We start from the raw sequence: 23,413 nt of genomic DNA, 5'->3' as shown, positions 1-23,413 counted from the left end.
GGCAATTTCGATATTGCTCAAGTTTGTAGTATTTGTGATACCTATAACATCGGCTTAATCAAAATTCGATTTTTCTTATGAGTTATTGAGAAAATTTGATTGCAATGAGAAGGATTTCGACGTTTTTGATAAACTAAGAGCTGAGCTTTAGGGGTTCAGTTCATTTATGGCTGCAGTTTGATGCGTAGATCTCTTTTTTATTGTAAATTCTTTCAGCATGGAGATCGAGAATGAATCTTTTGAGAACTTTATGAGTTTTTACACCCGTAAAGAGGTCCTTCGAGGAAAGATAGTCCAGACTACATGAAGATGTGGGTTAACCAAAAAAATCCGATGGTTTCCCCATATTCATGTAGATCTTCGAAAAAATGAGCACCAAAAAAGCCAAAAAAATAGGCTTTTTATTGGATTTGTACACTAGATCAATAATCTATTTAGGATCTGACACTCTTTTTAGCCAGAGATATGAGGTCCTTTCTAGGAAAACGATCTATTCATCCATAAAAAAATGAATTATCGTTTTCCCCAGAAATTACATGGGGAGTGGTAAAAGTAAGGAAAATCTGGGTAATTTCATTATTATATACATGGCTTGGTATTACAACTGGACGATCGTAGTTAACATCCAAAATACCGGCGTTCTCTGTTTCATAGTAAATCGCATTTCCGATTTTTGCTGTGTTTGAATTCGGAATTGTTGCGTATTTAAATATTCCAACTGTGAAATTTACTGACATCAGCTGTAAACAGAAATTCTATCTTAAAAATCAATAGTTCTTGTAAAGTATTTTATTTTTTTTCAAATAAATGATCTTAATATAAAAGTTTTGGTTTTTCTATCGTGTACATGATTATTTATTGCATGTTTTACTGTTTTGATCAATTGATTTCCATTTGCAAACGAATTGAAAGTACTAACTTTGTAAGAAACGTTTACCAACTTGTACATGAACTGAACATCAGTATTGTTTGAATGCTGTAGATTTATAAGCTGTTGGACACAAGATGAATGTCAAATGTGAAAGAATTCAAAATGATTATATGATTATCAATGTCCAAATTTGAAAAATTTGCAACTGTTATCATATAATGAATGAGTTTTCATAGTAAACATGTTGGAATGTATATAAAGTAAACGAAATTTTTTTCTGACATAAAATGGATACTGACGATTCCAAACTTCATCCACTCCTTAGAGCAGAGGAAGGACAAGAGCCAGAATTTATTAATGACGGTGAATTCGAAATAACTTGCGGAACACCAGAGGGCGATCAGCAGTTCAGCCTTCAAATTTTCTATACACAACATGAAGAATCCCAGCTCGAAAGAATAAGACTCGAATTAACAAAGGAAGAAGATATCTTCTATATTGCAACAGTTACAATCGATCAAGAAGCTTTTAATCAGAATTTCGCGAAAACATTCAAAGGCGATTTCTCGCAATTCCCAGTTAAAATCAAACAGCTCATACAGAACGTTCAAACCAACCGCACAGTGTTCACCGCCTTCTTTGAGGAAAATACTTTAACAATCAAACAGAAACTCCAGTTCAAGACAGTAAGAATTTTGGAGCTTAAGTTCGAGTTACTCCAGCCTGATGATGATTACGTCGTTGATGTTGCTCAATTCCGCTATGATAAGAAGAAAACACTCACAGAAGCTCTTGAAGCTTCATATGATCAGCTCTGCAAGCATGTTCAGAAGCAAAATAAGCAGCTCTATCAGCAACTTGTTCGTGGTCAAGATTTTAACGCATCTCGCTCTTTGAGATAAAATACTTTTTTAATTACTCATTGAATAAAGAGTTTAGCAATGTTTCTCACTAAAAATTATCTTAAAACTTATTTTACCTTGATTTTTAAAAGAAAATGCCACTGATTTGGCAAATTTTTGATTACAAATTTACAAATATGATAACTCTTGTTGAATTATAACAGTCCTTTCTTAATTTAAATCAATTCAGTATAAACATGATATGATAGGGCAATCATGAAATCATTGTCGATATCTCATTTTGGAGTTGGATGTCTACTAATAAAAATGATTGCATACATCTCTGTTTATTTTAATCTAATAATAAAAAACACAAATAAAAAATATTTTATTTCATTAACTCTTCTTCAACACGTTCCATCAAAGTCTTGTTAAGTGCCTGTGATTCATTAATGGTATTGAGCATATTCATGTAATTCTCCTCGTTTTTCCTCATCTCCTGTCGAATTTCTCTTTTATGTTTATCAGCATCACTATCAGCATTAAATTTAACGGGGCGAGCAGCAATTTTCTTCTTAGCCTCATCTTCTCTTTCTTTCCTAAGATCTTCATTGAGCTCAAGACGCCTCTGCTCCATCTCAACCTTTTCCATTTCTCTTCTAATGTATTCAGCTTTGAGTTTTGAAGCGCGTGTTTCCAAAGTTGGTTTGAAGTCTTTCTGCAAGTAATATAACATTTCTGGCGGTCCTCTGTTTGCATTCTCTCTGGCGATTCTTCCATTCTCTTCGTACTGTTGCTTTGAAACACGATACATTGATGGAGCAAATCCATCTGGATCATTGTTTTCTTCTTCGGCTTGATAATTTTGCTGATTTTCAGGATATTCATTTGGTGTATATTGTTGTTTCTGATTTTGGTCCTCGAAGTATTTCTGCTCTTCATGATCATACTTTTCATTATAATATCTTTGTGGATCAACGTTTTGTCCTTGAGCTTGGTAATTTTGCATTCGTTGAACATTTTTATGTGAAGGACTGTTTTGTTTATCTTTACGTTCATCCTGACGCTCGAATTTTGAATTTGCATGAAGATTTAGCCTTTGGTAATCTTCATCTGTGAATACTGTAATTTTTCTCTCTTTCTTTTTTTCTTCCTTTTGTTTTTCAATGTATTTCTTGTAATTCTCTCTTCTTTGGTTGATTTTATACAAATCTTGCTTAAATGGTGAAAGACCATATAAAGGTTTTTGTTCTTCAGATAATTTGTCAATATTTACCTTTCTAGGATGTGGAGGAACGTAATTCAATTCCGGATCTGGTGGAACAATTACGGTTGCCTTTTGATGATAAAATGTCGAAGGTATATTTGGTGGTATCATCTTTCTAGGCATAAGTGGATATTTGGGAAAAATTACTTCTTTTGAAATAACGATTTCTGGATTTTTTTGAACACGAAAATCATTAGCAATGCCTTCGATGAATGCATTCTGAGCTTCAGTCATTACAGGACCATCATCGTAAAATACTTTTTGTATCAGCTCGAGTGGAATTCGAGTTGCAGACATCAAAGTTCTGAAATAAACGTACAATGTTTTTCTTGAAGATTAATGAAGAATTGGATTGTGTAGTATTGGTTTTATGTGAATTATTCAATTTTACGGCTGAAATTTTATTAATTATTGAAATTTAAAAAAAATCGTTAATTTTCGAGTCATTTTAATCCTTATTATCAGTCAAATTATTTTTCGATATAATGTTTATAAATTACAGTTTGATTTTCGTATTTTTGAAAACAAAAATTACAAAAAATATACCTAAAAACGTCCTCACGACGTCAAAAAAGAGAATTTATTGTTTTTTAATCGCTGATAACATCGGGTTATTCAAATACTCCTTAAATACTTTTTGCTTATGGAAGGCAGTCATTATCCAACATATGATCATTATGATTTTGAAAAATCTTTCTTCATTTATATAAAAAGTTAGTGTACACTTCTTGGAAAAGCAGGGTTGAGAACAAATCTTACTCTATAATTATTTTTCATAATATTAATATATTTTTAATAAAAAACAAAGTTATCAAGCTTAAAATAATGTATAGGTTGATTACAACTTGTTAAATGAATTGCATAAACAATTTAACAAAAGAACAAAATATAATTTGAAAATTATTCATAAAATTACAAAACTTGATTATTGATCTTCTTATGGAGCTGGGAGCCACTCAAATCCATGCATAGTTGAACGCATTGGAACGTAATATCTGAGAATTCCGTAACCAAAGACTTGAGCAATATTTCTTTCTTTTCCTAGGTTGTATGCTTGCTTTGGCACTCCTGCCTTCTTTTCGGACCATGATAAATTGGTTTTTACGTAGCCCATTTGATCTATCCAAAATGCAAGGAATAAGAATATCATTGAGAAGTAAATGATCGTAATGAAGATCGAGAATAGTACTGGACATGTATTTGAGCATAATATGATAAATGATATTATTGTGTTTACAATCATATTTATTTCACACCATTTGATGAGAACAATAAATGGTTGTAAATTCTTTATTGCAATACAAATTCCGAATATGCCAAGATGAAATGAGTGTCTGACGTAACATTGTTCGCAGCGATTGCAGTGATGACATCTTGGTGGCATAGGTAAGTGACATTTTCTGCATTTCATGAGACTTGCCTCTTCATCTGGCGTTAGACCGCCTTCGTCTGGAGATAATAAAAGTGAATTCTCTAAAGTTCCAGGATCAAAGAAATACACTAAAGCAAAGCATATCCACTCGATGCAAATCGGGAAAAGAGTACTAAGAACCATTTCTTTTGTATATTTACCTTGAAAATGATGATGTTGTTGAATTTCGAATATAATAAGCGATTCTCCAACAAGCTGGAGAAGTGTGAATGTAAATGGTGCTAAGTATCGCTTGATTTTAGTCGAAGTTCTCACCATTTTATATAAATTGTCACTTTTAAGAAATCGAAAATGTCAATTTTTATGAAATCAGCCATATAAAAAACTAGTACGAAACACATTACTATGAAATTTCAACTTGAATATTAAAGTTTTTGGGCTGATATCTAATTTTCTGAAGGATTTTTTATTCGAAATCCAGCTTATTGATTGAATTTAAACCATTTCAACCTATAAGTTAATCAGAGGAAGAGTTTTAATGTAATGATTCTTATAAAAAGTTTATGAATTAAAAAAAATAAAAAATTATTTATAGATTTTTTTAATATTAGATCGTAAAAAAAGATTTATTGAGCAGCCTGAACCTTAGCAAGCTTTGTCTGAACTATACGGATTTCATCTTCAATTTGACTTGTCATATGTGGTAAACTGAAAATTACCTTACCTCCCTCGACTCTGGCATTGATATCTGCAGCAACGCGCTTGAACAAATTGCTGAAATCGTCCTTGGGTAAGTTTGCGCATTTCTTTTCAAGATCTGCGTAGTTGATTGTTGTGAAAACAGTTCCTGCATCAATGATGATGCGTCTTGCGCGTTCTTCCAAGACAAACTTTTGCCAATGGCGATAAATTGCTGGAGTCATATAAACTTTGTCTAAATCCCACAAATTCTTGATATCTTCACTAATTGGATACTTCAAAGAGACACTCTTTTGGAATAGTGCGTAGCTCTTATGATTAATGAACATTGTTAAAGCTAAATATTGGTAAAAGTGTGGAACAGCGTCCTTGGCGTAGTTGGATAAGCTCAAGGCATGACGTAAATTCTCTTCAGCTTCGATGAACTTGTCAAGAAGAAGGAGATTTATGGCATGATAGAAGTAAATTAATGAGGAAACGCGAGAACTCTTTGCAAATTTAATTGGCAAATCTTCGATTGGTTTTTGATTCTTTGCATGGAGAGCAAGAAGAGCAACACCGAAAATTTCTGGTTTTTCTTTTGCATATTGTTCCATTAAGACAAAAGTGTCATTGGTGACGCCTTTAGACATTATTATTGCATCAACAAATCTTAATGCAAGGCCGGATTTGGCTTTATCTGGAAGATCAAGTTTAAGAGCTATTTCTAAAAGGGAAATTGCGAATCTTGGATCATGTTCGGGTGCAACAGTGAGCATACCTAAGTAGGCATTAAGTGGATTTTGCTTGCACAATTCTAAGAACTGATCAATGTTGTATTGAGTTATTTGACTTTTGTTGTAATCTACATAGGAGTGATATTTATCATATGAAGCTCTATTGTATTCGGAATTTGGAGGGAACATAAAACTTGGCTGTTCAACTTGTGGAACAAAGTTAAACATGTTCATTTTTTTTTGGTGATTGTCAGAATTTTGTAAATTATTGTCATAATTTTTCCTTCGAAAATTGATGGAAAAATATTGTATTTTTTAAATTTATACTAAATATATGATGAAATACTGATATGATTCAATATTTCAAAGTCAAGTATCTGATATCTTATGTCTATTAATAAAATATATTTCCATATCTGAGTTTATTACAAATCATCAAAGATGAGAGTTTCTCATATACAAGCATATAACATTTTTCAATTTAATGTCTTTAAAAGATCCATATATATATATCCGATTGTTCAAATACCAAGAAAAAATCAGATTTTATGTATTTAAAATACTTCAAAATTGACATCTAATGACAAAAGAATATCGTATTTCAATGGGATTTCTTACTTTTGCCTAATATCTTAATATTTTATCTATTTGCAAGAATTATCTATTGATATTATAGTAATCATTTCTACATAAGATTTTATTATGATAGGAGCATCAAAGCTCAAAAAAAAAACAACAAAAGATTTAATTCATATTGCATTAAAATAAATTAATAGAGATTAATTCAATTGGATGACATATCGAGTTATTTGGTTTCATCGATTGCATCATTTTAACATACTTGCCCATTAAAAAAACATTTTTCATTTTTTTGTTCTTAAATTATTCATAAATATCTTGGTGGTAATACTTTCCTCTTAATTCACGACATTGTCGAAGTGTTGCGAGTTTGAATGCTAGTGTAAAATTTTCTATTATTTCTTCATCAAATTCAACATATTGAGGAACATTAAATAATGGATTAATTATTCGTTTTTGAGGCTTTCCAACTTTAGCGATCTTGTCTAATGTGATTTCATCCTCTTTTTCAAATTGGAATCTTGGATCATCGTAAGAAAGTGGAATGTTGACATCATCATCATGCATTATATGATTTGCTCCATTTATTGGAGTAAAAGCACGTTTCAGAATATTTCTATACTCTTTTCCTAAAAATAAGTATGCAATAACATAAAAACAAATCCACGACAAAGTATATACGATGATCGAGTTTTTTACTAGTGTAATACGCCGATTGTTGTATCCATAAGCTCTGAACATAGACATGCCAAAATTCAAAATAAGTATTCAATAAAAAGTGAAATTGAATGCTTCTGAATTATTCTGTTCAGAAAAATACCAAATCCAGAACTGAGTAAATCATCGGAGTGATTTGAAAGTAGAAGCGAACTCGCATCCAAAATGAAGATGAATACAAAAGAATTTAATAACAATGTAAAAAATGAATAAATATATGCTGTAACTTAATGTGCTTCATTATCTGTTGGAGGAGCTGGTTCCCCTGTCTGCAACGCAGCTCCTTGCTCTAATTTAGTAACAATTGCATCTGTATCTGTGTTAAAATCAAGAAGAGCAAGATCTTCCATGAAGTTTGACCATTGCTCTAAAGCTTTAGCAGCAAACTCCATTTGAGCATGGGCGTATTCTCGAAGAACTCTCTTTAATTCAACATTATATTGTGTGTACCATTGGCGAGCTTCTTGCATAGCAAGATTATTAGCTCCTTGAGCGGTTATTCTAGTCTGAACAGCTTTTTGATCAGCAGCAGGGACATTAGTCTGCGTTTGTAATATTCTGAGAGCTTCATTTCTTTTATTCAAAGATGTTTGAAGTCCTTGTGCTGGTTTTGATTGGTTTACTAATGCTGTTTGTGAAAGAGCATCTATTCTTTGATAACAGGCTTTTCGAAGAAATTCGACTCTTCCTAAAATAGTAGAGAAGCCAATAAGAGAAGCATGAACTGCATCAAATTGGTTTGTTGCTGCTTTTTCTACACCATCTGCAAATTCTTCAGATAAAGCTCCAACTGATCTGCCCTTTTGATTTGCAGCTTTCATTATTTTACGTACGGAATCTGCTTTTAGACGAACAGCTACAACACTTTCTTCTATTTTCCTTGATATTTCATCACTTGCTTTAGACATTTTTTTTTGAAAGATATGATAAAAAAAATATTATAAACCGACAACCAAAACATTGGAAAATAAAAAATTGAATACTCGATAGGATTTTTATTGGGCGAATGTTGTTTATTGATCTTAAACTGATGCAAAACTTTGTCTATCGACGTAATGGGATGACATACAACATGTTTTACTATTCATGAGTAGTCATGCTGTTGAGTAGTCAATTGCTGTTTTGCCAAAGTAATTCGATTGATTAAGATCGACTTGATGATAAGTGGGGTATTGAGGATCTTGTCCATTCCGAGGTCAGAAATTCTTGATATATACTTCTCATGGTCTGTCTACTAATTGCCAATCTAGATCATAGGAAAAAAAATCGTTTTCACGAATAGAAAGTGATAAGAACTTAATTATTTATTTTTTATTTCTATTGGAATATGAAAAGGTTGCAGGAAGAATCCTTTATTGCGCCGTGTGAAATAAGAAGCTCGGCTGTTTCTTTACTATGAAAACATGCTGCATTGTGAAGGGCGGTTTTTCCATATTTATCTTTAGCATTGATATTTGCACCGTGTGAAATAAGAAGTTCTGTGGCTTCTTTGTTATTCCACTTTGCAGCAAAATGAAGAGGAGTCGATTCATCGTCATTGAATTCATTGACATATTTATCGTTTTCATTAGTTTAATAAAAATTTACATATATCACCATTTTGGGAGTGGCATGCGTAAATTAGAATATTATTATTACGGTAGTCAGGATTGCGAGGATTTGTTTCTTTTTTGATAATATCGATTGTTTGTGGAAATGCAGCACACCATGGAAAGATTTTTGTTTTGAATTTCTTGTAAAGCAAGAATACAGCTTTCAAGTTTTGGTATTCGATAATATCTTCGAAAGGAGCTTGATAATCAAATTTCCCACACCAATTTACATCATATATCCATTCTTCTTCTAGGAAATCTTGGTAATCAAATATCTTATTTTCGATAACATATTCAAGCATTTCGTTGAAATGAGTTCTCACAATGAATCTGAGGCAATCTATGTTCATTTTCTTATGTTTCATGCACTCATTAATAATATCTGTATTCCGTCCGATTAATGAGTATAAAAGAACTTTTTTAGAAATTTTAGGTTGTTGAGTTGAAATTAAGAATATGAAAATGTTTACAGATCCAAAATATGCGCATGCCTCAAATAATGATAAATTGGTGGAATCACATGCATCTAGGTCTTGATCATTTAGCCCTTCAAAATCTTTCAGATCAATAATATCTAAGGAAAATTTGACATCTTTTTGTGAAACATATTCCTTAAATTTGTCTATTTGATCGTGCATAACCATGTATTCAACTGAACCCTCCATTGGTAATTTTGATTTTAATTCTGTAATTTTCGTGCATTTCGAACAAATTAGTTCTAATATTTTGAAATAACTCTCTACGTAAGCATAATTGCATTGTCCTGCCAATTTAATAATCTTTTCAAGTGATTTTAAGGAAAGTTGATACTTAGATATTAAAACATTTGAAATTAAGTTGCTCATATCTTCAACAGATTCGTTTGATTTTTTGCAGAAAAGCTTTTCAAGTGTTCCGATAAAATCAGCATATTTCTTTTCATAGTTAGCCTCCATTATTGAGAAATTATGTCTTTAGAGATTTTGACTAATTTCTAAATTGAATGGTATCGAAAAATTTTTGACTAATTTTACACTTTTCCGACGTTTTGTCAGGGGCGCGAAGCAACCCAAAAATGTCGGAAAAGTGTAATTCTCGGGTATATGATTATTTTTGCTTTTAATAACGAACAGCATTTGAATCAAAAATAATCGTATGCCCGAGAATTCTAAATTGAATGGTATCGAAAAAATGTCGATTAATTTTCAGCTTCGCGCCGATAGATGAATGAAAAAACTACTCAAAATAGAAGAAAATTAAAAAACAAGCTCATTATGTATTTAGATACAGTTAATCTGTATCTGATTTATATAAGAGTTCAACTTTTGCAATTACAAGATCAATCTATCCTTGAAGGTACAGGGTACGAAAAAGTACTACATACACCTCCATTCTTCAACTCCTTTTAACGAAGAATATTTAACAGCTCAGTTAGATTCAATTGAAAAAAAAGCTCTCAATACTTGGCTACAAATGTTAGACAAAGCACAATTATTTGGGGCCACACAACTTGCTGAGAAGGCCATGCTTAAATTACTTCCATATTTCATGATTTTGGATCAAAGAATTCAACAACAGTGCCAATTTGATATATATTACCGTAAAATTATGCAATTTATTCGTGATAATCGAAAACATGATCAAGAAAAAGAGGTTTTATATAATTTTGGACTTGCTTTTCTACTTTTAGGCGATTCATTTAGAGGAACATCATTTATTTTGTCAGCAGTCAAATTAGGATTAGATATTACAGCTAATGAGAAACCTTATGTTCTTGGATATGTTTATATGTACCAAAAAGACTACAATAAAGCAATAAAATGCTTTTCCATTTCAATTAACTCACGGAACAGTGATATCAGGTTCTATTCATACTTCTTTCGAGCAATGGCTTATCGTTATTTGAAAGATTTTGATAGCGCAATCAACGATCTAGAGTATTTAAAGCAAATCGAAACGATGTATATTACAAAATACGATATATCATTTCAATTACTCGAAACTATAGCAAGAAAAGACCAAAACAAAATTTCATTACCAAGTTTTTATATTTTTGCGAACCTAGGAGGAAACAAATCCATCAAAGAACTACTCTACGTTAAAATTAAGTACATGCAGGCTTATGATATCGAGTCTATCATCAATTCTTTACCTTTACATGAACAATTAGATCGAGATATCTCAATCATGTACATTTACTCAGTAATTAAATCAGAAAACTATTTAGTTGCGACATCAATGATAAAAGAACTCATAGAACAGAACAGAATGGATCACGGACTTTGGTATTTACTTGGATATTCTTATTTGAAGATGTCATGTTTCGCAAATGCCGCAATTTGTCTTCAAAATGCATATGTACTGAACCAGACGCCGTCTTCTTATAAGCTTGCGTTCGGTCTTTCACTAGAATTGACTGATCGAAAAGAGGATGCAAGTTTACTTTACTCCAACAGAGCTAATGAGCCAGGAATAATCAGTGAATGTGATTATAGGTTTGTTAGGCTTGTTACATCAGGTCCAGAAACGATTTCTTTATCAACTTTAGTTTTAGTAGACATTGATGAATTGGTTCAATGTCCAATGGATAGACAGATCGATATTCTCTTAACTTCTGGCATTTCTTTGCCTTGCAAATTTATTCCATATTTAAATGAAGAAGAACCTTTTAATGTTGCGAAAGCTTCTGCATCTCTATTCCCTGATTATGTTAAACCTAAGCAATAGATATTTTGTCTTTGTATATATAAAGTTTGTATGATATTTCAACTCTAATCATATTTTTAAAGTCATAAATGCTTTTTCTATATTGCAAATAAAAATTATTCTTTATTATATAGAGAATACTCCAAAAGATTATGATTTTTATTATATTTGACGCATTATTCTCAATTTTTTATTGAAATCAAATTAACCGCGGAATATTTTTTGGAATCATTAAGTTTTCACAATTTTACTGTAAAATAGTATCTTGAGATCATGATCATTCTGAAAATTCGGAAATAGTGCATAAATTAAGGTATTGAAAAGTAACAAGATTTTACTATACTATCGGTATTTTGCGGTTCCAATTTTTCATTTTTTCATGGCAGAGCAAAATACGATTCGTCCACAGACTTTAATCAATAAAGTTGCAACAGCATTCCACGTTCCAAAGAATGTTGTAACTGGAATGAGAGCGCTTATTGTTTCTGATGCACATTTTGATAAAACATTAACTCTCTCAAGAACACTTCCAAAATATATCAAGAGCTTATCGAGTATTATAATTCGCGACAAGCTTAATACAGTTTTCGTTCTCGGAGACATGATTCAGAATGATGATGATATCACAATGGAAAAACTTCAATCAATTATCACAGCATTCGAACTTTTACCAGTTCCTGTTTATATAATTGGTGGAAATCATGAAAGAAGTCTTCTTTGGGATCTTAAATATAATAAACAAGGTTCTAACGTCACAATTGTTTATGATTTATGCATTTGCTTAACATACCCGACTCAGCCACCATCAAGAACTCCACCAAGAGTTTTCTTAGCTCATGATTTAAAGAATAACTTCCAACTCCAACCAGAAGAAGGCGAATCATTCGTAGCTACACTCAAGAAAGAGTTTGTTGATTTAATACACCACGAAGACTATCTTGTTACAGGTCATACTCATAAAACAATTAATAATGAAGAAGAAAGATATGCATCTGTCGGTGCTTATTCAGAAGATCTTCACAGATCAAGCTACGCTATGCTCTTTGCTGAAAACGGTTTTCATTTCCAATTTGTAGGTAAATAATAATAAAAAAATGTTTCTTATCATCTTGAATTCATCTTTATTAATACGTAATTAATATTGGACTTGAAATTACTATGTAGAACCACAAATCTCTGCCAATTCAGATAATTGTAGAACTTTTTGAACGTGGGTGATTAACTTTATGCTAAATTTTGGAAATTGCTGTGATATCCTTTTAAATTAAGATCAATTTTCCTTGATTCAAAATTATTTTCGAATACAAAAGCCTATTAAAGGAATAATTTCATATGATTTATGATATGCTACATAAGATATCAATAATATCATTAACTTTTATTCTGATCATTGTAATTGATCAGACTTATCGTCTTGTAATTTTGACAAATTTGATCAATCACTAATAAAATAATTATTTCCATTTTTTAAAAGGAAGAACGTAATAAGTTTTTGATAATCTGATCAAATTCATTTAATTTTGTTTTTCGTTTTTCATGTTTATTTTTGTGCTTTTATCAATATCCAATTGCATATCCTGCTGCATCTATAAGACAAGCTTGAATCTTTGCCAAAAAGATGATGTAAATGTGTCAATTCACAACCATTCAGGTTGGGATGATTTGGAAAGAAAAATAGAAAAAGATAATAGAGTTAATTTCAATATTGCAGATTCAATTGAGGAAGATCATGCGTTTTTCAACACAATTAGACTTGGATTTAGTTGCAATTTTTCAATTGTTGGTTTAAATCGCGATACTGTATTAAGATTTGATGGACTCTCATACTTTTTTTCTTATAATATCACATTTGAAAATATAAAAATCGATATGAAAAGCTTTCATCTCTCGGCTAACAAATTAATTTTGAGAAATACAGGATTTAACACAGATAAAGAAGTTCATATCACATCAAACTACATTGTGTCTGATCTGATATCATTGCCATCAACTCTTAGTCTTCAAACTTCAGAATTTGAAATCTTAACTGATTCAACAGTTAAAAAAATTGAAACTACAATTGAGCTCACATCAAGCTCATTACAAGTTAATATTAATATAGATAACCTCACAGAAAGTATGGATTTTGATGCTCTTCTTCGAGGATTTTCAATTCATATTGGAACGAATAATCATTTACAAATTAATCCTTTCCAATGTAAAGTAAACATGGAAATTAAAATAAATGCTCCTAATTGTGACCTATTCCTGAGTAAATATTTTATTTTCCGAGCAGTTCTTGATTCATCAATTCATTTCTTTATAACAAAGCCGACTAATATAACTGCCGAAAATATATATTCATATCACTTCGATAAATCTTTAGTCGACCAGCAAAATATTCAATTTTATGTTCATGCATGGGCTGACATCAATTATAAATCATATAGAAATGCAAATTTAATAAACTTTGATTTAAATAATTCAAAGGCAACATTTGAATTTGATGGTAAAACGTACATACAAAGTATTTATGCATTAAATTCAAGTATAACATTCACTTCAACAATTAGTACTAATTATGAAGTTGGTATAGTTTACTCACAATTTAACAAATCTACAATAAATTCTGGATATGCGTTTTTAGTTCTACATGATAACACTCTTTTTAAAGATTCAAATTTTTCCGGAAACTACATATTCCGTGGTTCTGATTATCAATGCCATGGAAGCCGTTCATATTTCGAAAACGTAGAAATCTCTCAAAATATAACAATCACATTTGCTAATCCAACAAATGATGCATTACAAATCAAAAACTTCATCAATGGAACTGAAAGTAATCTAAACCTTGTCCTAAAATCAGGTTCAAAAAACTATTCAAACTTTATTTGTAGTAATCAAAAAAATTTCATTAAATTTGATTCAATCAGATTCCCATATGAAGATTCTCTTGTGCAGTATAATATTCTATATCATGAAAATGAAACACCAGGGAATTTAAAATATTGTATTGACTTGAAAAAAATAAATGATAAACATTTTAAAGAGTATCTAAAAGTATGCTATGTTCATTCTAAAAATAGAAAATGTCCAAATAATTACGTTCACACAACAAATTTAACCCAATATAATGCAAATGAATCATCTTCAGTTAATATTTTCATTGTGAACAACAAAACAGATATTATTGATCTCTCACAATGTCACAAAGATGTTACTATTGAATGGATATATTCAAATTCGAATCAATTGAAATTAACAATAATTGGAACATCTTTCTCCACATTGCAACTTATTGGAATAAATGCATATTTTAGTAATGAAATTAAGTGCGAAACATTAATTTTGCAAAACTCCAATTTTAATTCCAAATTTTATGCAAATGAAATCAAATTTGATCAAAGATCTTCCTATATTGGAGGTCAGCATATGACAAATAGATATGAATTGCTCGATTATTCGCCAAAAAGTATTTCATTTGAGGAAGAAACAATCATAATTGATCAATTGAGTTTTAATAATAAAGAAAAAATAATCATAGATAATAATTTAGTTTGGAACACTGAAATCAATCTTAATTATAAATCTCCGGGAATTTTAATTCTTATTAATACTAATCCCCATTCTATCATTATGATTAATTCAATGAATCAATCATCAACTAATGTTTTGAATATAGATCCTTGCGGAATTGTTGTTTTTCGAAAAATAACTGGCAAAATACCAATCATCTTCAGAATCTCATCTGAAACACAATTTCTAATCAATTATGATCAAACAGTTCACTTCGAATTGATACAACTTAAAAATGCACTGAATTTTATTCAAGGCAATGAAATTAATACAAATTGGCTATTTCTATCTGATTCCGGATATATCAATTCCGCTTCTGTCTTCGCTAAAAATATAATGTTTAAGGCAACTAGTAATTATTCTTACGTCGGAAATTTCTCATGCCCATTGCTTAATTTTTCAACTTTTTCATTTTTGAAATTATCATATTGTCACAAGGAATATTCAAAATTAAGAATACACATTACCTTAACTTACATTCCTTATATTAATATGGATTATTATGGATCCAATAAGGGAGAAATTGAATTCTTTGATGATGATGTAGTCATTAATTTTACCCATAGTTTTACAGATTTCAAAGTTCAAATCATAAAAATCAACAATTCAAAGTGTAAAAATTGGAAAAAGATTAATAATTTCAGAAGGAATCAATCATTTGATACTGAATGCAAAGAGGAGGGCGATAAAGCCATTTTTTATATAATCAAAAAACGAATATTAGACAAAACCACCAAGACTATTATTATTGTTTTATCGACTGGTGGTCTAATTTTTCTAACTTTTTGTTCATTCGCCATTTTTGTGGTACTGAAGAGGAAATCAGAGCTCAAGTATTTAACAAAAATTTATGAAAGCCATTCTGAGGATCAAAGTCTTGCAGAAAAATCCGAAGATTTAGATTTTTATTAAATATATCCTAATTTATCATTTGTTTTGTAATACCTATAAACATAAGTTTACTCCAGTCAATCATTAAATATCTAATAGCTGAGTAATGGTTTAAACCTATATCTTTGATATTAGATTTAGGAAAAATACTATGTTAATACCAAATATCACCAATGTGTTATATAATAACAGTTTTTGAGAAGATATCGACTTTTATTTCCAGAATTCATCATGTATTTTTAATTTGATTATCGAATTGAGCGAATCTGATTATTATCATACTTTATGTGTTTAATATAATGATATTAAACATGGTCATACATCATGTGTTTAAATTAATGAAATACAAACAAGCTTCTTCTTCTTCTTCTTCAAAAAATATTTCGATGTCAACACAAGCAGAAAATAAGCCAGGAATAATAAAGAAAGTATTTAAATTTATAGATAAATGGACAAGAGAAACCAGCGATATTATACTTGTTCTTCTTTTCTCAATTCAGATCTTATTTACAGATGCATTAACAAAATATGGTACAACAGCCGCCATCTGGCTAATATATTGGATATGGAGAAGAGACAACTGGCTTGTATCAATTTATAACTTAATTATCTTCTATTTCATTGGAAACGACTATTTCGAATTAACAACACGTTGCTTTTTATTCTATTGTGCGTCAAACATCGCATTTTATGTCAACAAAAATACAATAGCTGTTTTTTATGAATCATTGCTGATGTTTGTTTTTGTATTTTACGGAAATTGGGGATACAGACAAATCAGAGACACAGCTATAACGTACGGCGTATCATTATTCTTCCCATTATTCTTCGGCGATATACAAAACGACCTTCTTACAGTTCATGTTCTTGCTCCATATGCATCTGCAGCTGTTTTGCTATATTACGAAGATTTTGTTCACGTTTTCCCATTCTTGTTGAACTTCTTGACATCGTTCAGAGAATGGCCTACCGAATATCCTTCTTTTCACAATACAAAACACTCAAGAAATTTAATTGTTGTATTTGCAATGATTTTCGTATCATTTTACTACGAGTACAGACAAGGAGTCATCCTTGAATCATACAACATTACATTTGATTCATTATATATGGTTCCAATTTTGATTTCATTATTTGTTACTTATTTAGCCCTTGTTTTCACAAACAAAGAATATTCCAAGCAATACAGATACGGATTCTCCAATACTTTGAACATTTTCTCTTTGGTTGACTCAATATTTTTAATTGTTGGAATAGTTTTATATACAATGGATACAATTAAGAAGGAATGGTACTTGTCATCTGTTGGATCAGACAGAAACTCTTTTGTTCTTATAATTGTAATAATTATTTTGATTATTTCGTATTTCTTCATTTTTGAATGGCGTAATCTCGAGAACATACACAAGGTTATTAGTTTCCATATCGAAATCTTGATTCTTTACCATGTTGTTGAATTAATTTCTCATTTTCTTGCTTTGTATCTTGATTTTTACTGGTTTGAGTTCTTTGCTAGAATGGCCGCAGCTATTTATTCATTCTACGCTGCATTTCCGCACCTCAGGAACTCGATTTCGGAACTTTTGTTTAATCCAGCTGATCAATACGAGAAATTCTATAAAATTATCGATGAACTCTGCCATGTTAAGCATCTTGATGTTAGATATGGTTCAGGGAAATGGATTGTTGAAGCGAAATGTCAACTTAAAGAAAGAAAGATGAGAGTTGGTGTTCCTTCTAAAGTATTCCACGAAACATTTAGGAAGATGGGCGTAGATGCAACTATTGAGATAATTGACGCTCCTCCTAAACCTCAAATTGTAGTTTAAGTTAATTATTATTTTGTATTTTAGATTTGTTGAATTTTAAAGTATATATATAATTAATATGTTTTATTTGCATCTGTGATAAAAAACCCTAATATACTATTGCATTATTCGTATGAAATATGATTTATCATAACAATTTCAACAAAAATACCAAAACTTTCATCACTTCTTGTATAGTTCTTAATAAATATAGAGAAATTAGCTCTTAAATGTTCTAATATTTTTTCCATACATTAATTTTCTTGAAAGAGCTTAAACTTCAGTGCCAATCTTTAAAAATTTATGTAAAACAAGAGCTCGTTAGTTTACTGATGATGAAATCGTGCTGCTTGTAAAATAAAATCATAAATTTAGTTCCTATTCGCGACAATATCTAATGTTTTTTATTTTTACAATGCAAGGAATCTATATTCGAAATTTATGGAAATAGTAAACTCCAAGAAGAATTCAGAGTAAACGTACAGTGAATGAGTGAATCTCCCCGAACGTCATCAGCCTCATGCTCTGATTATTTGAGGGATCAGCTTAGTGCGTCTAAGTCTATAAGTGATAGTCATCAACAAAGCGATGTAATTAACTGCTTACAAACAAAAATTCACGAATCAGTTAAGTATCAAGAGAAAGTTTTAGAGTTAGAAGCTCAGATAAAAATTGCAAAAGAAACAATTCATCTACAAGAAGCAGCTTTTGCATTTGAAAAGAATGAATATGAAAATGAAATACTTGCTTTACGAAATTCCGAGTCTCAGCTACGAGATCATTTAACACAAGTCGAAACAAACATTAAAAATCAAACATATACTTACGAAGTTCAAGTTCAACTCAGTCAAAACGCTCAACAAATCGATACTTTAACCAAAAAATACCAAAAATGGAAATCCAAAGCTAAATCAACACAAAACTCTCTTAAAGAACTACAAGAAAAGATATCTGCTCTTACAGAAGAGAAATATAAGATTGAGTTAAATTCCAATAAAATTAAAGATTCATTCACAGAACAAAACTCACAGATACAGAGTCAGTTAGAATCAAAAGATCATGAAATCCAACGCCTTAAAGACAGTCTTTCCAATGCTGAAGAGAAGATTAAAGAAAAAGATTCAGAAAAATCACAAATCTTAGAGCAAATTAACAACATTCAGAAACAATCAAAAGAGAAAAGACAGAAGCAGAAAAGTATCTTAAATGATTCAATCTCACAATGCCAATCCATGCAAGAACAAGTTAATCAGCTTTCACAAGAAAGAGACAGCCTCAAAGAACTTCTCACTAAGGCAGAAGGCAAGTTAACAAAGCAAAAATCAAGGATCGCCCAGCTTTCTGATGAACTCGAACAAAGTAAAGATTGCGATAAATTAATCCATCAGCTCAATGACGCTCATGAAGATATTGAATCACTTAAAGACCGTATATCCAACCTTAAAATGGCTTTACTCCAATCAAAATCCCTTCTTGAACATATTTCCATTGAAAAAGATGGCATTGCAGATTTGCTTGGAGTTGGCCAAGATCCTCTTGATCAAGAATGGAAGATGATGAAGAACAAGATCGAAGAAATGAACGAATCCGAAAGAGTAATTAATGGTCTTCAAATTCAAAATCAAAAGCTTCGTGCAAGACTAACTTCAGCATTAGAAATTGTCAAAAATGCACAAGTTAATGAGAAAAAGCAAGTAATGTATGAAGAAGAAAAAACGAAAAGAATTAAATTGGAGTCAATCTTGTCAGAGTTAAGGGCTAACCATGAAGTTTCTAAAGCATTATTAAAGAGATATAAAATACGCTCTGAATTTGCTAGAACAATCATAGATAATGCTCATAAACTCTCAAGGAATGTTGAAAATCTTCATTCATCAATATTTGGTTCGAATGAGAACAAACCAATGAAATCTTTGGCATTAACAGTCATCTTTGCACGAAGATTCTTTAACTCAGCAATGAATGAAGCCCCAACTGATCCTCTGGCTCTTCAAATCTTCAGCAAAAACAAAATTTTCGCAGAAGAAAAAAGTGAAAAAGCATTTAGTGAATTGTTGCAAAAATTCACTGAACTTTCTAATGAAGTTGTTGTTGCTAAGCAAAATATATTAGATTTAACACAAAAATGCATGGATTCGACCAAACAAGCAGCAGAATATAAATCTCAAAGCGAAAAATCATCAAAGGATGCTTCAGAAATGGAAGAGAAACTTGAAGCTTTAACAAAGAGGTCAAACGAGTTACAAGAAGAGTTAACTAAGCTAATTCCACCAGAAGATTACAATGCACAGTATACAAAAGCTAGAGAACTCAAGGCTCAAAATAAAGAACTTCAAGGAAAAATTACAGAACTCTCTGCTAAGATTGAACAAATGGAAACATCAACAGCAATCGCAAATGAAAAAGCACAGAAACTTAAGGTCGAGCTAAAAGATAAAGATGCTCTTGTAGAAGAATATGTTACTACAATCGATACCAAAGATAAAAGCATATCTGAACTTAATACAATAATTCGTGAAAAGAGCAAAGAAATATTAGCTTTAGAAAGAATTGTTCAAAGATACAGACAAAATGAGAATCAATTACAATCTGCATATACATGCAATGCAATAGAGATTCAGAATAATTCTCAAATATCAACAACAACTGTGAAGACCTCACCACAAAGAATTGTTGAGCCTGATATGTCTTTCACAGCTACAATCAACCCACTATTTTTAGGGCATTAAGTTTTATATTTGTTATTTTTGTTTTTATCATTGATTTATTAAACAGATGTTATGTTTTAATGTGTTTCATTTTAGCTTGAGGCAAGATATAATTGTATTCGTTTAATTTTGAAATGGGATCTTAGATTTATGGATTTTTTAGAGTTTTTTAACAACTACTTATCACAGAATCCCTAAACTCAAGAATAACAATGGTTATAATATCCTATGAATACTCTCTTGCATCATTCCATTTTCTTACGATTATTTTCAATTTTTTTTTTCAAAATGGATGAAGAATTTCAGCGCCTGCAAATGCAAAGAGAACAGCAGGAAGCTAATCTAAACATGATTGTTCAGCAAACTGGAGAAGTTAAGCAGATTACAATCATGATTGGCGACGAATTAGAAAATCAAAATAAAATGCTTTTAGATGTAGATAATAAGATGGATACTGTTCAAGATAAAATCAAGAAAAATATTGAAGCAATGGAGAAACTTACGCAATCTTCAAATGGACCATTAATTTTAATTTGTGTCATATTAACACTTGTTTTGATTGGTTTGTTATATTGGGCGTTATAAATATATCAAAATCAAATCGATTACATTAAATTCAATACAAAATTTCAATATATATTTTTTCCCTATTTTAGCTAAAGTTTATTCGATACAAAGAATCTCAAGTAGTCTTAGAATGAAACTTCCAAACACGAAATTGATCTCACTTTCTGATTTTTATTATTTTTATGTATTTTTTGTTGTTTTCTTCGAATTTCCTCCACGATTTTGTATGAGAAATCCAAAATTTTACACAGATTTTACATTTTTCGAAAGAAATAAATCCAAAAAATATATCTACAAGAAATAATTCATTCTTGTTATTTACATTATCCATGTAACAAATGATAATATTAACTTGTTATAGAGCTTTTATTTATAAAATAAAAAATTTATATATTCTAATTTTTTGAAAAAATCATTTTAATGAGATAAAAATCATCAAAAATGTAATATTTATGATGCATTGGTGAATAATAGTTATGATTTGTTTAAAGTTATGCAATTTCACATTTCTTTTTTGACTTTTTTTCTGGAGGAGCCATAAGAATTTCTTCAATTTCTTTATTACCTTTTTCATGAGCGAGATCTAGTGCTGTTTTTCCATAATTATCTTTTTGATTAACTTTAGCTCCATTAGAAATAAGACATTCCAAAGCTTCTTTACAATTGTTTTCTGCTGCATAATGAAGAGGCATTCTTCCACGATCATCTTTAGAACTAATATTTGCTTTGTGAGAAAGAAGTATTTCTATCATTTCTGGATGGTTTTTCTTAGCTGCAATGTGAATAGCTGTCTCTGCTATATATTTGGCATTGATATCAACACCATGAGAAAGCAAAAGTTCTGCCACTTCTTTACTATTATTGGCAGCTGAAATATGAAGAGCATTTTCTCCATATTGACTTTGATTTATCCTTGCTCCGTGAGAGAGAAGAAGTTCTGCAACATCAAAACTATTATTCATTGCTGAAATGTCAAGAGGAGATTGATATTTCTCACTTGCATTTATTTCAGCACCATTAGAAATAAGAACTTCTGCTGCTATTTTATTATTGCTCTGGACACAAATATCTAATGGAGTATGGTCATATTTATCTCTTGCATTGACTTCTGCTCCATGAGAAATAAGAACTTCAATTACTTCTTTGCAATTGTAATTTGCTGCAATATGTAAACTGGTTTCTTGTCTACTGTTTTTTGAATTTATACATCAACTCCATGCGAAATAAGAACTTCAGCTACATCATTACTATTAAACCAAGCTGCAGTATGAAGACATGTTCCATCTTCTTCATTGATGTTTGCACCTTTAGAAATAAGAAATTCTACAATTTCTTTGAGATTATTTGAAGTAGCAGCGTGAAGAGCAGTATGATCATTATTTTTCGAATCAATTTTTGCACCCAAAGAAAGAAAATATTCACAAAGAGAAGGAATATTAAAGTAAGCAGAATATACAAAACATTTGAATATATCATTAGTTTGTTCATAGTAAGCTAATAATGCTTGAAGATTAAGCATTGTTCCGCAACTTTCCAAATCAATTTGAATTCCATATTCTTTTATCAAGAGATTAACGAAATCCATGTTATGAGAATAAATTGCAAATAACATGCACTCAGCATTTGGCTTTTGCGATTTCAAGCATTCGTTTAAAATTTCTTGGCTTCCACTTATAAATGCATATTGCAGACATTTACTTGTAACTTGTGCTTCAAATTTTGTTGTTAAAAACTTAAAACATTCTATTGAAGAATGAATACAACAAACTTCAAGTAAAGATAAACCATTAATTGGATCCGGATACATATAACTGTAAAATTTTTGGTTCTTGTCAAAAGATTTTGCATCTGTAAATGCTGTCAATGATTTCACATCATCGTTCATAATTGCCCAATAAATTGTGTTTTCTTCATGTACATCCAATGAATATTTGTTAGATTCAAACTCTTCGAACATCATTTTACTTCTTTCATCAAAAACAATACCATATTCTTTGTAAACAAAATAATCAAAAACAGGAGAAAGAGTGATAGATGGTGTTGGATGATATTCCTCATAAATCTTTTTAAATAATGTCCAATACGACTTAAAATAATGACAACAACAACTTGTTATACCAGCTATTTGTTGAATAATCATTTTTGGTGTGGATAGATTGGTATCAAACAAATTTGTTTTTATCATTTTGAAAAGTTGGTCAATTTCATCTTCATTTCTTGTTTTGAGCTTATACAATGCATCGATAGTAGCAATGTAATCTTTATACTTGCTAATTAGTTCTTCCGTATGAGCTTTTTGATCCATCAAGAAAAATTATTTCGCAACTTTGAATAGTTTACAAAACAATCGATAAATTCTAGAATTCACATTTCCGGATTATGTCGTTATCGAGTTATCAATTTTTGAGGGTATGATCTCTCCACATCTGAAATGTATTCAAATCTCTGACAAAGTGTGGGGTCACCATTTCTAGCCTGAGAAAAGGACTCATTGTATACGAAGTCTCAAAACATTATTTACTATTTAATGGGTGCAGGGATGCA

The 23,413-nt window shown here is 30.6% G+C and overlaps 14 protein-coding genes across 14 annotated transcripts; 6 read left to right on the top strand and 8 right to left on the bottom strand.

Annotated features, from left to right (window-relative positions):
- Positions 1–1,158: 1,158 nt before the first annotated feature.
- TVAGG3_0382350 (assembly abnormal protein 6-related family) lies at positions 1,159–1,773 on the top strand (the record flags this gene model as incomplete). Its single annotated transcript, XM_001583106.1, has 1 exon — positions 1,159–1,773. The coding sequence occupies one exon, from the start codon at positions 1,159–1,161 to the stop codon at positions 1,771–1,773; it is 615 nt and encodes a 204-aa protein (XP_001583156.1).
- A 328-nt stretch (positions 1,774–2,101) lies between these two features.
- On the bottom strand, positions 2,102–3,277 carry TVAGG3_0382340 (uncharacterized protein; the record flags this gene model as incomplete). Its single annotated transcript, XM_001583107.1, has 1 exon — positions 2,102–3,277. One exon carries the CDS (start codon positions 3,275–3,277, stop codon positions 2,102–2,104), a length of 1,176 nt encoding a protein of 391 aa, XP_001583157.1.
- A 255-nt stretch (positions 3,278–3,532) lies between these two features.
- TVAGG3_0382330 (cysteine S-palmitoyltransferase protein) lies at positions 3,533–4,827 on the bottom strand (the record flags this gene model as incomplete). The annotated part of the gene is made up of 1 exon (XM_001583108.1): positions 3,918–4,670. One exon carries the CDS (start codon positions 4,668–4,670, stop codon positions 3,918–3,920), a length of 753 nt encoding a protein of 250 aa, XP_001583158.1.
- Positions 4,828–4,937: 110 nt separating this feature from the next.
- TVAGG3_0382320 (uncharacterized protein) lies at positions 4,938–6,009 on the bottom strand (the record flags this gene model as incomplete). The annotated part of the gene is made up of 1 exon (XM_001583109.1): positions 4,979–6,001. The coding sequence occupies one exon, from the start codon at positions 5,999–6,001 to the stop codon at positions 4,979–4,981; it is 1,023 nt and encodes a 340-aa protein (XP_001583159.1).
- Positions 6,010–6,649: 640 nt separating this feature from the next.
- TVAGG3_0382310 (uncharacterized protein) lies at positions 6,650–6,913 on the bottom strand (the record flags this gene model as incomplete). The annotated part of the gene is made up of 1 exon (XM_001583110.1): positions 6,650–6,913. The coding sequence occupies one exon, from the start codon at positions 6,911–6,913 to the stop codon at positions 6,650–6,652; it is 264 nt and encodes an 87-aa protein (XP_001583160.1).
- A 377-nt stretch (positions 6,914–7,290) lies between these two features.
- Positions 7,291–7,971, bottom strand: TVAGG3_0382300 (arfaptin homology (AH) domain/bar domain domain-containing protein; the record flags this gene model as incomplete). Its single annotated transcript, XM_001583111.1, has 1 exon — positions 7,291–7,971. The coding sequence occupies one exon, from the start codon at positions 7,969–7,971 to the stop codon at positions 7,291–7,293; it is 681 nt and encodes a 226-aa protein (XP_001583161.1).
- A 270-nt stretch (positions 7,972–8,241) lies between these two features.
- Positions 8,242–9,595, bottom strand: TVAGG3_0382290 (spectrin binding; the record flags this gene model as incomplete). The annotated part of the gene is made up of 1 exon (XM_001583112.1): positions 8,631–9,590. The coding sequence occupies one exon, from the start codon at positions 9,588–9,590 to the stop codon at positions 8,631–8,633; it is 960 nt and encodes a 319-aa protein (XP_001583162.1).
- A 270-nt stretch (positions 9,596–9,865) lies between these two features.
- Positions 9,866–11,404, top strand: TVAGG3_0382280 (TPR-like family; the record flags this gene model as incomplete). Its single annotated transcript, XM_001583113.1, has 1 exon — positions 10,108–11,361. The coding sequence occupies one exon, from the start codon at positions 10,108–10,110 to the stop codon at positions 11,359–11,361; it is 1,254 nt and encodes a 417-aa protein (XP_001583163.1).
- Positions 11,405–11,601: 197 nt separating this feature from the next.
- TVAGG3_0382270 (metallo-dependent phosphatases family) lies at positions 11,602–12,784 on the top strand (the record flags this gene model as incomplete). Its single annotated transcript, XM_001583114.1, has 1 exon — positions 11,720–12,424. The coding sequence occupies one exon, from the start codon at positions 11,720–11,722 to the stop codon at positions 12,422–12,424; it is 705 nt and encodes a 234-aa protein (XP_001583164.1).
- A 3,273-nt stretch (positions 12,785–16,057) lies between these two features.
- On the top strand, positions 16,058–17,702 carry TVAGG3_0382260 (cation efflux family; the record flags this gene model as incomplete). Its single annotated transcript, XM_001583115.1, has 1 exon — positions 16,125–17,615. The coding sequence occupies one exon, from the start codon at positions 16,125–16,127 to the stop codon at positions 17,613–17,615; it is 1,491 nt and encodes a 496-aa protein (XP_001583165.1).
- Positions 17,703–17,940: 238 nt separating this feature from the next.
- TVAGG3_0382250 (uncharacterized protein) lies at positions 17,941–20,461 on the top strand (the record flags this gene model as incomplete). Its single annotated transcript, XM_001583116.1, has 1 exon — positions 18,083–20,323. The coding sequence occupies one exon, from the start codon at positions 18,083–18,085 to the stop codon at positions 20,321–20,323; it is 2,241 nt and encodes a 746-aa protein (XP_001583166.1).
- A 126-nt stretch (positions 20,462–20,587) lies between these two features.
- On the top strand, positions 20,588–21,226 carry TVAGG3_0382240 (SNARE fusion complex family; the record flags this gene model as incomplete). Its single annotated transcript, XM_001583117.1, has 1 exon — positions 20,591–20,887. The coding sequence occupies one exon, from the start codon at positions 20,591–20,593 to the stop codon at positions 20,885–20,887; it is 297 nt and encodes a 98-aa protein (XP_001583167.1).
- A 134-nt stretch (positions 21,227–21,360) lies between these two features.
- On the bottom strand, positions 21,361–21,831 carry TVAGG3_0382230 (the record flags this gene model as incomplete). The annotated part of the gene is made up of 1 exon (XM_001583118.1): positions 21,361–21,831. One exon carries the CDS (start codon positions 21,829–21,831, stop codon positions 21,361–21,363), a length of 471 nt encoding a protein of 156 aa, XP_001583168.1.
- A 239-nt stretch (positions 21,832–22,070) lies between these two features.
- On the bottom strand, positions 22,071–23,174 carry TVAGG3_0382220 (protein of unknown function (DUF3447); the record flags this gene model as incomplete). The annotated part of the gene is made up of 1 exon (XM_001583119.1): positions 22,071–23,174. The coding sequence occupies one exon, from the start codon at positions 23,172–23,174 to the stop codon at positions 22,071–22,073; it is 1,104 nt and encodes a 367-aa protein (XP_001583169.1).
- Between the last annotated feature and the right edge of the window lie 239 nt (positions 23,175–23,413).

This window comes from Trichomonas vaginalis, chromosome V (assembly GCF_026262505.1).
Source record: "Trichomonas vaginalis G3 chromosome V, whole genome shotgun sequence".
In the NCBI taxonomy this organism is placed as follows: Eukaryota; Parabasalia; order Trichomonadida; family Trichomonadidae; genus Trichomonas; species Trichomonas vaginalis.
This window is presented reverse-complemented; position numbering and strand designations above follow the sequence as displayed.